The 17,091-nt window shown below is 43.5% G+C and overlaps 1 protein-coding gene across 1 annotated transcript in view; it reads left to right on the top strand.

Moving 5' to 3' along the window:
• E2F6 (E2F transcription factor 6) overlaps positions 1-7,873 on the top strand; it is a 101,169-nt gene extending 93,296 nt beyond the window's left edge. The window contains exon 9 of the mRNA XM_029595913.1: positions 7,126-7,873. Coding sequence (XP_029451773.1) covers positions 7,126-7,170 — 45 coding nt within the window. The 3' untranslated portion in view covers positions 7,171-7,873. The remainder of the gene's footprint in view (positions 1-7,125) is intronic.
• The last annotated feature ends 9,218 nt before the right edge of the window (positions 7,874-17,091 follow it).

The following is a 17,091-nucleotide window of genomic DNA, read 5'->3' as shown; positions in this document are numbered from 1 at the left end:
AATGTCTGCCTCCGGTCAGTGGCCGCACCGCCGTCACGCTGTGTGGCATATGAGGAACATGTTACACAATAGAATATTCTCTATCAACACAATAATGTACAAACTAAGTGGTAAACACTTTGACAATAAAAACTATGAGAACTCTAAATGGATGCTTCTGAGTTATTGCCCCTCAGAACCGCAGCCCCCCTTTACCCCCCCCCCTCCCGCCCTGCCTATGATCCTTCCCAATCCTTTGCACCAGGAATAAGGTAAGCCTGGATGAGAAACATGGTTGAGTACGTAAATTGTCAGAGAAAGGAGGAGAACAAGTCTTCCCGTGAAAGGTGTCAGTGGTACCGAAAACCGCCATAACTACAATGGTAAAGCTTCCAGAGTGTCACTCCTTGAGGATCCCCTTACTGTATGGTGCCCACACTTTCTGGAATTTAGGAAGCTGATCATGCCTAATAGCGGTCAGGTGACACATAAGATATACTTTATCTAATCTGTTCAGAACATCACGTAATGTAGGGGTCTCAGCTTTCTTCCACCATAGTGCTATTTCACACCTGGTAGCTAAAGCCACCTGTGTCACCAAAGCTCTCTCCCAAGTGCTGCCCTCTTCGGAATCCACCTGTAATAAACAGAGCTGGGGAGTTAGAGTAATTTGAATTTTTAAGGTGTTCCGGATATAATCCTGGATGTGCGCCCATGTCTGTGCCATGCGAGGACATTCCCACCACATATGAAAAAAGGTACCTATTTTGCCGCACAACCGCCAGCAATTAGCATTCGGGCGTAAGGACATCCTGTGTAATCTATCTGGTGTGTGGTACCATCTATAGAGACGTTTATAGCCATTTTCTTTCAAAGTGGCTGAAGTAGAACACCTAGATATGCGCTGGTAACAAGTTTCCCAGATCTTCACAGTCATAGTGCCGCCCAGATCAGAGTTCCAGTGTACTAGATGCGTGTCAGCCACACCCGTGCCCCTATTCAATAAAGCATAAATCCTAGATACATGTCTCTTAACCTGATCGGCATTCCCACATAATGTCAGAAAAAGTGGCTGCTCCTGAGAGAACAGCTGTGATAGTCTATAAGTGGAAAAGAGATGTGAAAGCTGCAGGTAAGTATAATGGTCTGATTGATCTAAGTGCAACTGAGCCTGTAAATCGGGGAAAGGTACAAGTTTACCACCCTTCCATAGTTGCCCCAGAGTAGTGAGACCCTTGTGCTGCCAGCGCCTAATGAACGCTGCGTCCAACCCCGGGGGGAACAATGGGTTATGCAGGAACGACGTGGGCTGGTACATGACAAGGTCACCCACAAGCTGCCTTTTCCAGGACTTCCAAGTGTGCAGCACCACCTGGGTGAAAGTTGTTAATCCATCCCCTTTCGGTGGATGTGGTGCCCAGACCCTAGTAGTCAAAGGAGGAGACCCGGCAATCGCCTTCTCTATAACTATCCAAGGCTTGATCTGACTGTGACAGTGCCAATTGATTATCACAGCTAATAAATTAGCTATGTAGTACCATAATAAATTAGGGAAATTAAGTCTCCCCTGTAATTTAGACTTATATAGGACTGACCTAGCCACCCGTGGAGGCCTCCGTTTCCAGACAAATCGAAATAGCTTTTGTTGCCAGAGAGTCAGAGCTTTAAGAGGGACTTTAGCGGGCAAAGTCTGGAATAAATAGCAAAATTTGGGGAGAATCGTCATTTTGATCGCCGCAATGCACCCCACCCAAGAGAGATGCATTCTGTCCCATCTATCCAGGAGAGACTGAATGGAATGAACAAGCGGGGTGTAATTCAAGTCAAATAATTGCCGCAGTTCCGGGCTAATCTTAACCCCCAAGTATTTTATCCACTTTTTTGCTGACTTAAAGGGTAAATGGGCAGCTATCTTAGAGTACGATAAATCGGGCATAGAAATATTAAGCAATTCAGATTTGTCCTCGTTCATCTTGAATCCGGACACCCTCCCGAACAATCTAATTTCCTGTACCAAAGCGGATAATGAGGTGTCTGGGTTGGTAACCGTGAAAAGGAGATCATCCGCAAACAAGGATATTTTGTATTCAGCTCCTCCCACTGAAATGCCTGTAATGTTCTGCGAACCGCAAACAGTCTCCGCCAGAGGTTCCAATGTCAAGGCAAATAGCAGGGGGGACAAGGGGCAACCCTGCCTGGTACCCCGCCGAACCTCAAAAGGGGGGGAGTATGCTCCGTTAATCTTAATGCGGGCATGGGGGTGGTCATACAGTTTGGAAACCCAGGACTGGAAGTTCGTTCCCAACCTCATTTTGTTCATTACTTGAAATAAAAATGGCCAGTGTACTCTATCGAAAGCCTTCTCGGCATCTACGGATAAGAGGGTGGCGGGAACATCATGGTTTTGTACATGTTCTATCAATTCAACAACCCGACGGACATTATCGGAAGCCAACCTCCCTGGTATGAACCCTGACTGATCGGGAGCGACCAGCAGATGGGCCACACTCCCCAGTCGTCTGGCCATGATTTTTGCCAGGATTTTGAGATCAAGATTAATAAGAGATATTGGCCTGTAAGAGCCGCATAGGGTGTGGTCCCTCCCAGGTTTAGCCAGGATAGTAATGCCCGCAGTGTTGGCTTGTTGGGAAATTCTGCCAGTATCCTTTAAGTCATTAAACATGTTTATAAGGGGTGGTACCAATAAGGGCCCGAATACCTTGTAGAACTTCCCAGAGTACCCATCCAGTCCCAGGGACTTGCCCAGTTTGAGCTCTTTAATAACCTGTAGTGCTTCCATTTGTGACACCTCCCTATCTAGCCTCTGTCTGTCAGGCTCGTCCAGGGATGGCAGATTAACATTCTCCAGGTATTTAGCTATTTCTGGAGCTGTGATTGTTGGGTCAGAGTCATATAGATCTTGATAAAACGCATTAAATCTCTTTCCTATTTCCCCTTGCGAGTGAATATATTGCCCATCCGTGTTTCGGATTTTTGTGATGTGTGTGGCTGCCTCCTTTTCCCTTAATTTCCGTGCAAGTTGCTTACTCGCCTTATTACCGTATTCAAAATGTTGTTGTTTGAGAAGCTCTAACTGGTGAGCAACCCTTCCCATCTCTAATTCATGAAGGGCCCTACGTGCTTCCCGGAGCTTTTGTGCGATGTGGGTCTCCATAGTCCGTTTATGACGGAGCTCTAATTGGGCGATAGATTCTAGAAGCTGTAGGCGTTTCTTAGCACTGTCCCTTTTAACATAGACCGCCCTAGAAATGAATAAACCTCGTAGGTAGACCTTCAGGCTCTCCCAGAGTATACCTGGGGCCACCTCCCCATCATCATTAGTAGCTAGAAAGTCCCGTATGGCCTCATTAATCTTATCAACAAAGGTCTTATCATCCAGTAGACGTTCGTTGAGGCGCCAAAATCTAGTCCCTTGGTCCCCCCCCCACTCCGCCGCAGCGAGATCCACACCGGGGCATGGTCAGACCATGTGATACTACCAATTTCTGCGTCCAAGACATGACTTACCAATGCTTTATCAAGGAGGAAAAAATCAATCCTAGAGTATGATTGATGCGGGTTAGAAAAAAAGGAGTGATTCCTAGCAGTGGGATTTAGTAGTCGCCAAATATCTGTAAGGCCCCTATCATCAATCAAATGTTTGAGGGCTTGTCTCTCCTTACGTCTCCCTCCCGGACCAGAGCCCGTGTTGTCAAGGTAAGGGTTTCTAGTGAGATTAAAGTCCCCGCCAACTATTAAATGCCCCTCCGCCCAGTCACCCAATAACTTGGACAATTTCCCAAAAAAATCTGCCTGGTCGCCTGTGGGTGCATAAACATTAACCAGCGTGTATTGGGTGTTGTAGAGCTGCACCTTCAGCATTATATAGCGACCCTCCACGTCCCTTAAGATCGTGCCCACCTCTGGGGTAACATGCTGGGAGAACAGGATACCGGTCCCACAATATTTATCCCCTTTAGTTGCCGCTGAATGATAAAAATGAGGGAAATCCCTAGTAGCCAGCAGCTTTTCATACCTTTTGATCAGGTGTGTTTCCTGACAAAATACAATATCAGCATGTAATCGTTTCATATCCTGAATAAAGATTTTCCTTTTCATAGGCGAATTCAAGCCTTTCGTGTTCACAGAGATTAATTTTAAACTATCCATCTAAATAAGTCATAGTATAAACAAATCTCTTCCACCTCCCTACGGATAAGCACTGACACCCACCTCCCAACCATACCCAGCCGAGGATCTTTATGCTACCCCTCTCCCCCTTATGCAATGCCAGCATGAAAACAGCAAAGGCTCGAGCAGTTCCCACCCCCTCCCCCCTTGTGCGCCCACTCAGTACGTGGGCTTTAATCATAGAGAGCGATGCCATCACAGAGCTAGCCCTATCCCACCGTCCGCTCGCTCACATGAATAAACACATATAAAACAACGGTCACCTTATCAACCTGTAACGTATAAAACAACTGAACCTGGCATTAGGCCTCTGCCTTTGTTGCCCCGAGCTTGTCAGAGGCCCCTCACATAGACTCAAGTCCGCGCGGAGGTACCACCACCTCGTGGTTCCTGCCCCTCAGCCTGGGCCTTTGGATGCATTAGAGTCCTCAGAGTTCCTTCGTAGCCTTTTACCACCCTTGGGCACCCGTTGCCACTTTGGAAAGTCTCTCCTGTGTGGCGTCTCCAGTGTGCCTGTCCTCGCCGTTCTCCGTGCATCTGTCAGGAGGCCTGCCGCGCGCAGCCTCGGCCTCTGCCACCTTTTGGACTCTGGAGGTGATACCATTAATAGAAAAACTCAGTCCAAAGGGGAACAGCCATCGATATCGAAGGTTCTGATCGCGCAGGACTTGCACCACATCACGGAACTCTCTCCTCTCTTGAATTGTGGTGAAAGACAAGTCTTGAAATATTTCAATCCGGTGCCCCTGCCATTGCAGGGAACCCTGAGCCCTGGCAGCAGTCATCACCCGCTCTTTCACCGTAAAATTGTGAAAGCAAGCGATGACATCCCTGACCTGGTTATTCCTTGGAGTCCCCAGGGATCTGTGAGCTCTGTCTAAAGCAATAGGTGTCTCCTCGGCTGGAGCCGTCTCGGAATGAAGCAAGATCTTACAGATGTCCTGAACCACCTTTATACAGTCACTGTTATCAGGGGTCTCTGGAATGCCCCTAAATTGCAGATTAGATCTTCGCAATCTATTTTCCAAGTCTTCCACTTGCCTTGATAAGACGTCCTGAGCATCTGATAGCTTCTGCTGTTCCTCACCGAGAGTGTGGCCATAAGTCTGTTGCTCCTCTAGGCCCTCCTCCAAGGTCTCCACGCGGTGTCCAATCGCGGCTACCTCTGTTTTTAGGCCAGACATTATTGCCTCCATGTCCTTCTTATTCTGTGCCATATCTGCTCGCAGCGCCCCAAACCACGCAGTGAACTCGGCTCGGGAGGGCACTTTGTTATCCCCCCGCTCAGGGGATCCTGGGGTCACCTCTGCCTCGGGAGAGATTTCTGGCCCGTCCGCCATTTTGGCCACGCTTCCCGATTCCAGCTCCGCCGCTCCCGCAGTGAAGGAAAATTTTTTTAAATCTATTTTTTTCCTGCTGGCTGCCATAATAGTACTTGCTGAGTCAGATCCTCGTTTTTGGACGAAAACAGAGGCCTCCGGGCGCCGATGGAGGCTGATGTTAGGAGCGGTTGGGGAGCAGCTTGAAGTTAGCCGTCCGACCCGCGCGGTGACGTCATCCGCTCTCCGCCCCCTAGTCTTTCTAATATCTGAAAGAGTAAATAACCAGTTCACACATACTCTGTGTCCCAAGGAGGTGACCACCAAACCCTGAATTTGACTGGAGGGTCTCATTGGGTGGCAGCTGCAACAGGAATGCCTCTGCATGCTCTAATGGACCTAGTTTTTTTTCTGAGCTCTAGGAGAGCTGGTCCTTGTCGGTACTTGTATGTCTTGATTTATCTTGCTGCATGCAGAGAACCCCCAACTTCACTTTTCTAAGTGTAACAGTAAATGAGAACAAAAGGAGACCTAAAAATAAGATTTAAGATATTCCTAGAGTCAACACATCTGTAGGTTGAAATTTTTAGCATTATTGCTAGTGCTTCTGCCTCAAGGAAAAAGGAGGCTAGATGGAAAGAATAAACAATTTACTGTGGCACTATTCCCATAACAGTTGTAATGAAACCTTCCATCATGCGGACAAGTATAACTCTTTTGACTTATTGGTGCTAGTAAACAGGACATTTTCCAATAAAAATTGTAATCCCCAATCTCAAGTTTTTGTCATTTTTCATTTTACTGTTGCCTGTCACCATATTGACAAAAGAATGATCAGATAGCCTTATGCCAGTCATCTTTCCCTTTTAATATGCAAGCCTGGGTTAGGAAAGGTTACTTATGTGTTCTTTCTGCCTTCCTCTTAATCTTTGAGGAAAGCCGATCACAGAATAGGAAGTTTTTTTTTCCGTTTTTTAAATAGCTTTTAGAACTCATTTTTACTTTACTGTAGGTTTATTTGAAAAATTAAAATGTCACTATTTCAGAAATGCCCACAGAATCATGGGAGCATCATTGTGAAACACTGTCACAATCCCATGGAAGAACCAACAGCAGTCTATACATTTTTAAACTCTGCGCATCTTGGAGAAGACCTCAATATTCTGGTCTTCGTGTTGATATCCCTGTGTAAATTTTCTACACCACATTCTTAATCATCACTTCCCCACAGTAAATGCACACTGTCTGGTATATAAAATTAAACAGAAACATGACTAGTTTTGACACAATCTTTTTCAAAGACACATTATTTTATCTCAAATGTATGTCATCTTTCTCTTCTGGGACTGTTTCAGAATTTGCCGACCTCACTGGGTACTGCTATACAGAAGGTAATGCAGTAGGAACAATGAAACCACATACATCCTATTTGTACAATTCTCAATAAAGGCACAAATCAATTGGATTATTTAGTTTATTTGAATACATTCAGATGACCAGGGGCAGCTGATGTGACTGATTAGTTGAACAATGCTGGTTCCTACTTCCTGGCTTGTGTACAGCAGTAGTTCATGAGCAGTTCTGGTATCAGTGTTACTGTGCAGTGTGTCACTTTAAACTCTCTTTCTTTGTCTAGAGTGAAAGTCCTAGTTCCAGCCATGAAGCTCAAGAGATGTGTTGACTGCAAGAATTTTGCACAGACTGTTTAAGAATCTGGAGAGCAGATCAGTATGGGGACTAATGCTTCAGAATTTCCAGCAATAATCCAGTCATCCTAAAATCTCATCAGATCTTTCAAGATGCCTTTGTCAGGATTATGGACTATTTTGGAGGTTGCACTTGTGTGAGAACAGTAGCCTTTTTGTGAAGAGGCAATAAGTGACAACTTTTTAGCTACATAGATGGAAAGTACCTGCGTTAACATCAGCAAAACAAGTAACTTTGAAAAACTTGGCAGATTTCCTGTTTTATTTAGAAATTAATTTTGATCATGAATGAGTTGCTGATTAGTAGTACATTAGAGTTTATCTTACAATAATCAAGATGACTTGGGGCTGCTTTTGCACTAAAATTCTGTGACATTTGTGAAAATGTGAGAAGCAGGAACTGGAGAATCTGCTCACTTTTGCCCTCAAATATGATTTTGCTACTTAAAATCATGAAAACAAACACTAACTTCCCTCCCTTTCATAATGTAGATGTGGTTTGACTCTATTTGCATACAGTACTGTAAGTTGCTGGGAAATATGTACTAAAATGTAATTTGGGCTGGATTTTAAAAGGGTTATGCGTGCCGGGCCTATTTTAAAAAGGCCCGGCGATGCACATAAAGCCCCGGGACGTGAGTAAGTTCCGGGGCTTGCAAAAAGGGGGCGGGCCGTGGCGGGGCCAGAGGCCTGCAACATAGCGGCCATTGCTGCTGTGTCGAGGGATCGCGTACCCAGAGGCAGGCGCAAAAGGTAAAATAATTTGGGGGGGGAGGAATAATTTGGGGAGGGAGGAAAGGTTAGGGGAAGGGGTGGGATGGTTAGGGGGAAGAGAAGTTCCCTCACAGGCCGCTCCGATTTATAAAATCGGGTGTACATGTGCTTGCGCCGGGTAGCGCGCGCACATGTACGCCCGCGCACACTTTTTTAAAATCTACCCCTATGTGTATAAATATACACACACACATACCAAGAGCCTTGGTGTGAAGATTTGCTTGAAGAATGCATCATAGAGCTGAAATCATCATCTTGTAGATGGGGAAAGGCTGGTATCGGGCTTCAGTAGGATTTGCTTTATTTTTCATTCTAGTCTATATTTCATGTTATAATACCTCCCTTGTTGCTAAGAATAAGTCGACACACCCCATTAAGCCTTTGTAAGCAACTGCATACGGGTGTGTTTCATTTTTTCTGTAATCTTTTTTTTTTAATGTGATAAGTTAAACTTATTAATTCTCAAGTCAGAATTTTTTGTAGTAAATGGATTGCAAAACAGTGATTTATCCATTATTGCTGAATTATATTCCATGTTGGATCTACATAAACAATCATGGGGTTTTTTTGTTTTTTGTACGTAATGAGTACCTTCTAGGAGGAGTAATTTGGCACTTCAAAATGTTACATTTAGAAAAGCATTCTAATATTTTTGTTAATGTGCAGTTACTGCATAATGGGTTTTTTTTGTTTGTTTTTTTTCAAGTTGATCAGTATTTGAAATTGGCAAGCTATAGCAGAATTAGATCCCTATTGACCCTTTCTTGATCCTGATATTGAGGCATTAAATATGGCCTGCTGCTTTCTGGAGCTTATTTCCTGTGGTGGTAATTTTCTGTTTCTATGCTTCAAAACTCATAACCATAATCAGTAACAGTTGGTATTCTTATTTTCAGGTAGCATTTGCAGTGACTTTTTTTTTTATTTCACATTTTTTTATTTCACATTTTTTGTGTTGTCCCAAATATTTACAAATTAGTTTTTGGGTTTTTTTCCCCCCAGATCTTATTAAAAGCTTCAAGGACCCAGTTGGAAGTGGTGAGTTAGAGCACATCTCTCACCTACAGGGTATTTGCTTATTAGAAAAAGTAAAATCAGCTAATGAAGTTGTATCTTATTTGAGTAAATGTCAGACTTGAGATGGCCAAACCACATCCATTTAATTTATTTTTCTAGGAATTTTTTTTTTTAAAGATCACATGCAACAAAGACTTTCTCTTCCACAGGAAGCCCTTGCAGATTTTTATCAATTTGGGAGACCCTGGCATAATAACAGTATTACATTTTGGGAGGCTCAGAATCCATTGTACAGTTGTATTTTACCATTTTTGTAAGATTTATTAAAAGGATGCTACTGACTGACAGTGGTTTTGTCCCTTTTTTAAAGGTTTCATTTCATGCAGGAATCTTTGGTGCCTTTTCTTGAATTTAAAATTCTGTCCAAATGTGATCTTAAATTGCACACTTTTTGAGGTTATAATCTATTTGCTTGTTTGGCTCTGTATTCTGGAGCCAGTTATTCCCAATTCTGGCTTCCATTAACTAGGAAGAACTTGAACTTACAAGAAATGGATTTCTGTGCACTGAGATCCAGTTCTCATCTGTGGTGGTCTCAGTTCATCCCAATTTCTTCCATACAGAAAAACATGCTTATCTATATGCATTCTTCCAGTATCTGATTATTCCAGATGTTTTAGAAAGGGAAAATGGTAACTAAATTATGGGATATGAAAAATGTTCATTTATTGTATAACTTAAAACTTTCCTTTCTGAGAGACCGATGTAATAAAACCTGCACTAAAATTGGAGTTAAACTTTAGCCTGGGTTTTACTTTATGCCAGTGGGTAAAAAGTGGCAGTCCTGGAGGATGCAGGAAACGAATGACATATAAATAGACCAGGAGTGTGTGTGAGAAAATGCGCTAAATGGAAAAACTGCATTTTTTTTATAGTCTTGGGCTATTTGTATGCTACTAAGAACAAATTTATGCTTAGAAATATGCAAACAGGCAGTCTGACATCTTGTGTAATTACCTGCTGCCCTCTCAGCCTGTTTAATTCATTTTTTGGAATTTGTTTTCATGCTGTCTGTCCCAAATGGGAATTGGCTGAGGGAGCAGATCCCAATAATAGGCCGAGAGGGCAGAATCCCTTATCTTCCTCCCACCCAAGATAGATAAACAAATAACGTAGGGGCGAGCTGTCAATCGGAGTATCTGATTTCCAAACCCATTTAATATTTATTCACTCCTTTATTGACCATTGATCCCACTACTGAAAGCTGTAGGTGTAAGAACCAGTTCCCATTCAAGAGTTCTGATTTTTCCATTCATTTGCATGCTGAAAAGTGGGCAGCTCTGTTTGAAAAGAGTAGAAAGCCCATATATTGCTCTGCTGAGGTTAGTCTTCTTGCATATACCTTTTTTTTTCCTCTTTTCACGTGGATTTTGTATTTCATTTTTCTCCCCCTTTTAGCCTTAAGATTTTGAAAAATATGTATATTACAGCCACTTTTGTAATATTCATAATGTCTGTGCTTTTGTGGGAAGAATCCACATTTGAAGCTCTTGGTTTTAGCCCTCTGGCTCCTTCACCTTCTTGTTCACTCAAGTCTTTCCCATAGGGCTTGTACTTTCCAGTAGGAAATTGCAGGAGCTGCATCCACATTGCAACAAGAAAATCTCGTGCATGTATGTGAGGTAGGAAAGTGAGATGGTTGGGTAAGAATATTGGAAAAAGGTGGTAGCTTTTCTTACACACAATTCTTCTTGGATAGTTTATTATATAAAGTTTATAACCAAGTTTAACTGGCAGATTTATTTACCTGCCTACCAACCATTCTAGCTGAGTTACAAATTAACAATAAAAATTGCATAAGACAATTGCATTGCAGTAAATCCATTCCATCTGGTGCAGAGAAACCAAGCTACCTGTTTTGGAGGAGGAATAGCCTAGTGGTTAGAGCAGTGGACTATGAACCAGGAGACCAGGGTTCGAGTCCTGCTGTCTTGTGACCTTGGGCAAGTCACTTTACCCTCCATTGCCTCAGGTACAAAAACTTAGATTGTAAGCCCTCTGGGGATAGAGAAATACCCACAGTACCTGAATGTAAACCGGTGTGATATCTCAATTGAGATCGAATGTCGGTATATAAAAATAAATAAATAAAATGTCTTGCCTTTGTATAGCTTTTCAACTTTTCATCTGTTTTGTCCATTTTTCATTGCTCTTGAAACTCCTGTCCTTGTTTACCTCTTTCCTTCCTGCTTTTCACTGCCTCTACAATGTTGCCTCTTTTCTCTGCACCACCCTCTCTTCTTTCTTTCCCTCTCCACCTCCTGCCAAAATCATTTCCCCAGTCCCTTTTCAACTACATCTTTCTAATAGACTTTCCCTCTCTACTCTCACCTTGATTTCTGTCAGTGTAGTTCTTGATGCAGTGGTGTTTTCCAAGCCATGGCATGCAACCTTTGTGTTCTAGCAGAATGGCCTCTGTCAGGTTTGCACTAATGGATTCCCTGGCTTTGGTAGCCTAATGTGTGATGACTTCCAATAAGGTTGTAGAAACATAGAAATGACGGCAGAAGAAGACCAAACGGCCCATCCAGTCTGCCCAGCAGGCCACGCAGTTCATCCATTTATTTTTCCCCCACCTTTTTTCTCCCCCTCACCCATCACTATTGGCTCCCAACTCCCTTCCACCCCTCCACCATGCCGAGAGCAGTGCTGTATCCGCATCCCAGCGAACATCCAGCTCAAACAGGGGTAGCAACCGCCGCAACAAGCAGGCCACACCCCTGCCCCATACTCTTACCCACCCCTGCTTTGTTTGTTTCTTGTTTTTGTTTTTTTGGAGATGGCAGCCCTCCGTGAAGGCGGAACACCAACCACTGGCCACTGGCATCCCGCTCCGTGAATGCCTCTGTGGCTACTGCCGCTCCGTGCAGTGTTTTGCTGCCTGAAGGTGGAACCCCAACTACTGGCCACTGGCATCCCGCTCCGTGAATGCCTCTGTGGCTACTACCGCTCTGTGCAGTGTTTTGCTGCCTGAAGGTGGAACCCCAACTACTGGCCACTGGCATCCCGCTCCGTGAATGCCTCTGTGGCTACTGCTGCTCCGTGCAGTGTTTTGCTGCCTGAAGGTGGAACCCCAACTACTGGCCACTGGCATCCCGCTCCGTGAATGCCTCTGTGGCTACTACCGCTCTGTGCAGTGTTTTGCTGCCTGAAGGTGGAACCCCAACTACTGGCCACTGGCATCCCGCTCCGTGAATGCCTCTGTGGCTACTGCCGCTCCGTGCAGTGTTTTGCTGCCTCTTCTTTATTTACGCCCACTAGACTTGATGGATCCACAGTGTTTATCCCACGCCCCTTTGAAGTCCTTCACAGTTTTAGACTTCCTCTCCAGTGCCATCTGTTGGTTAGAAAACTGCACTCTTTCTGGCCATAGATTGCCTGTGGCCACAATACTCAGAAAATGTGGAAGGTAAGGTTCAGTATTTATTTACATTTATTTATATTCTGCCCAGTTACCAGCACTCCAGGTCTGGGCAGATTACAATGAAACACTTAAAAGAATAGAATAGCCAATAACATCAACAGCACTGTATAAAATAGTTCAGAATAAGACAATACAAATCATAAATGCTTCATTAATCCAAATGTAAAAGCTTCCCCGAATGAATAAGTTGTAAATCATTTCCTAAACAACTTGCAATTGGACACTTGCTGAAGCTCTAGTGAAATGTATTCTTAACAGTCTGAGCAGTAAAAGAAAAGGCATGCAGGCTCATCTCTCTCAAGCAAGCCATTTTTGCTCCAGGACTAGTCGATAGTTAACTGGCCGAATGCAGAGCGTGAGTGGGATAATACTGCTTAATCAAATTCCATCACCATACAAAGCCCAATGAACTAAAACAAGAACCTTAAATTTAACTTGTTCTATTGGAAGCCAGTGAAGGGCTTGCAAAACAGGGAAAATATGTAAGATCAACGCCATATTAAAGCAAGGCATGTAAATAACACTTAGGTAAGATGAAGTATAAAGTGTTACAGTAATCCAGCATTGATAAAAAAAAATTTGGATTGCAGACCTAAAATCACATCTAAAAAAAAAAAAAAAATGCAGGCCATTAGAAAAGCTGGATGTTTTGTCTGTTGAGCAAATTGTACAACCGACAAAACATCCAGCTTTTCTAATGGCCTGCAATTCAGGTTGAAAATTAAATGCCGAATCAAACTGCACCCGTAAATTGCCAACTACTTCAAACAGGTAGAATAGTAGACCCCTCAAGCCTTAATACTGAAAGAGTAACTGATGAAGTAATTTGACAACAGAACTTTTAGTTTCATCAAAATGTAACAGCAAACTTATTTTGCAAACAGCGATTCACTTCAAGCATGGGTCTGAGTAAGTAAATGAACAGGGTCAGCAAACAGAGGTAACACCTGGAAACAATAGTTGTATATCGTCAGCATATACTCTAAAACAAATATCTAAGTCCAGCTAACAAAGTGGCTTTAAATAAATATTAAACAAAGGTACTGAAAACTCATACATACTACTGCTAAATTAGAACCAGACTGTTATTGGACTATGGAGCCATGAGTTTTAACTTACATAGTTGAATATGTTTTCCTATTTTGTAACCCTCTTTCCCCCTCCCCACCCACCCCCTTCAACTCCTATGTTGCCTAACTATTGTAGTGACAGTCCTAGCCTTGAGGGAGCCACAGATCTCAGCTTCCTCTGGAACATAGCATGTGTGCACCCTAAGAGTAGCAGTACTGTTTGAGTAATGACTAAGAATCCTTCCCCATCCCCCACAGTAGTTATGAGCATTTCTCTTGGAATATCTCCAGCCATGGTGGAGAACAGAGGTTGGTCCCAGCAATCAGACACAGGCAGAGAGAGATTTAGGGTTTTGGGGCCCCTAGGCACTGTTTGTGCTATTGGCTCCTGTTATCCCCTCTTCCCCTGAGGTTGGACAACAAGTAGCTGAAGTTCTAAGGCACAGTCTCCTAGTTTCCTGTGGCAGCTCATGGATAGATTTTGTGGTAAAAATTTAAAAATTCTGAAGCAAACTGGAAAACATTTTTTATATTACATTCTAAAAATAAATTAACTTTACAGTATCTTTATTATAAATAACATTTTTATTGGTGAAGAAAAATGATCCCTAGTATCAGTACAGGGAAGAGACCTCAGGGATAGGAAGAGTAAAGGAGAATCAAGAATGAGGTGAGAAAGGGGAAGAAGGAAAAAGGACTAGGCAACGAGGAGAATGGAAGATGGGTAAGGTTAGGAATTTGGGATGTGGAAGGAGAGAGAGAGAGGGTGGCTCCTGAATTGAGGAGGGAGTTGGAAGAGCTGGGGAGTGGGTTCCAGGATCTGGGGAGAAGAGGTAGGAAGGGAAGAGAGGTGTTATGACGTGAGGGATAGAATCCAAGATCAAAGCAGGGAGGATTTAAATTGCAGCGGGAGAGGAGGGGAAGTGTCACTACCTTTCTCTGGTCCTGCTCCTCCTTACATCTCCTCTCTACTATCCCACCCAATATGCCATACATTTATACATTTAGCATCAATCCTTTCGCTCACACACACACAAAACACTGCCCCTACCCTTGTTCTCCTTTCTTTTGCACACAGACCTATATTCCCCAATTGAGCCGCTTCTTATTTCCCAGTCTCTATTCAGATGCTCCTATTCTCACAGGACAGCAGGATGTTAGTCCTCACAAATGGGCGAAATCACAGGATGGAGCCCTGTAAGGAAAACTTTTCTGTCAAAGTTTCTACAAAGCTTTGACTGACACTGGCACACTGAGTGCACTGAGCATGCTCAGCCTGCAATTATCCCTGCAAGCCACAGGTGTCTCCCTCAGTCTTCTTTTTTCCGCTCTGAGGTAACAATAGCAGTTGGAGCTCTGTGAGGAATTTTTAACTTTTTTCCTCATGGAAATACTTAACTTTTTACTTCAAAAGACACTTTTCCCTGCACGGGTCTCCCTCTGCGTATGTTTTTTGAAATTAATACTTTTATTAACTTTCAATATAATAAAGTTATCACAATAGCAATATGAATACAGCATATAGAATACATCCCCAATTCCCCTCTCCCTCCCCAACCCCCACCTAGGTGGGGGAGCTCTAATCGGTCTGTAACAGAAATCCCCAAGATAAATGACATTCTTATTCACTCCCCCAAATACTCTCCTACCCCATATAGATGTTGATTTGGCTCCACTCCCACCCCAATTCTCCAAAAACCTCTAAGCTCTTAATCTAACCACAGATTACATACAAGAAATATATTCCACAAATGGTTTCCAAGATGCACGAAAAAATGCCATTCTCCCATATTTAGCAGCTGTTAAAGAAGCCAAATGAAAATATAAATGTAATTTATCTATAATCTCCGATATCTTCGGTACCTGGTCTGTTTTCCACCGAACTGCTATCAATGTGTGAGCGGCTATAAAGGTATGAGAACAGAAACGCTGCTGATTTTTAGGAAGGGCATCTGGGAACACATGCAGCAAGGCCATCATGGCGGACGCCTGAAGAGGCACTTGGAGCAGGTCACTCAGCCAGGCAAATAAAAGATCCCAAAAAATTTGAATTTTTGGACAGTCCCACCATATATGGATATATGTACCTCTATTTCCACATTTACGCCAGCAGGAATCTGCAGCATTCGGATATATCTTATGGATTTTGTCTGGTGTGAGGTACCATCTGTATATCATTTTATAACGATTTTCACGCAAACCTGCGGAAATGGAACACTTCCTAGCAAAATATAATATGGCCTCCCAAAATTGCGGTTGTAATTGCTCCCCCAGATCCAATGCCCACTGCTTCTCAAATGTGCTAACTGCCTGACTCTCTGGAGAAAGTGCTTGATATATTTTAGAGATGGGACCTTTTAGTCGGTCACTATTTTGCACCAAGGACTCAAACAGCGAGTGACTGGGTCGTAACTCTTTAGCACGGCGTACGGACTGAATGAAATGAACTACTTGAGCATACGCCAGGAAATCTTTTGAATGAAAGGGAGAGATGTCCATTAGACCCTGCATGGATAAAAGCGACCCTTGGGACATCAATTGGCCAACTGTGGTGAGACCCCCATTCCTCCAAGCTGCCACCTGGGAAATGTATCTATTATAAAGGAGAGAAGTTTGATAAAAGTATTTATAGTCCCCAACTACTTGCCACCTACTCTGCTTCCAAATGTTCAGGGTCACCTGTAGGGACCATGTTATGTCCTTAACAGACCGCCATGAGCCTCTGGGTTGCCAGAATATGGCCCTCAAAGCCATAGGACCTAACAGAGCTTGTTCAATCGTCATCCATTGCTTGATTTCCAAGTTACGGTGTATATCCATTACCGCCCGTAATTGAGCTGCCCTATAGTACCTTAGAAGGTTAGAGACTCCCAAGCCCCCCTGTGACCTAGGACTATATAAAACCTGACGCGCTATTCGAGGAGGGCGTCTGCGCCAAATAAAATCAAATATCCATTTTTGCCAGCGTCTAATCAGGGGCATAGAGATCCCCACTGGTAGGACAGAAAACAAATAGAGAAATTTGGGTAATATTGTCATTTTAGTGATGGCTATTCTGCCCAACCAAGAAAATGTACGCCTGTTCCATCGGCTCATATCCAGCGTTAAGGTATCTAGTAACGGTGTATAATTTAAATGAAACAGGTCTGTGAGCCTAGCTGATAAGTACATCCCCAGATACTTTATATGAGCTTTTGCCCATTTATACGGAAAGTGACTGCGGATAGTTTGCTTTTCTTCTGGACTCAAGGTCACGTCAAGGAGCTCAGACTTTGAGAAGTTCACTTTTAGGCCCGCTACTTTGCCAAATTCCTGGAGTTCGCGGGTAACCCCCTCCAGGGATGATACGGGGTTAGTTAAAGTTAAAAGGATATCATCCGCAAACAAAGATGCCTTGTATTCTTCCAGCCCCAAGCGGACTCCATGTATGTCCCTAGCTTTTCGGATTCGGGTAACTAAGGGTTCAAGGTACAAGGCAAAGAGCAATGGGGACAGAGGGCACCCCTGTCTGGTGCCCCTTCTGATAGGGAAGGCCACACCGTATCCGCCAT

This window comes from Rhinatrema bivittatum, chromosome 3 (genome assembly GCF_901001135.1).
Source record: "Rhinatrema bivittatum chromosome 3, aRhiBiv1.1, whole genome shotgun sequence".
Lineage (NCBI taxonomy): Eukaryota > Metazoa > Chordata > Amphibia > Gymnophiona > Rhinatrematidae > Rhinatrema > Rhinatrema bivittatum.
Note: the sequence above shows the minus strand (reverse complement) of the source record. Positions and strands in the feature narration are given on the sequence as shown.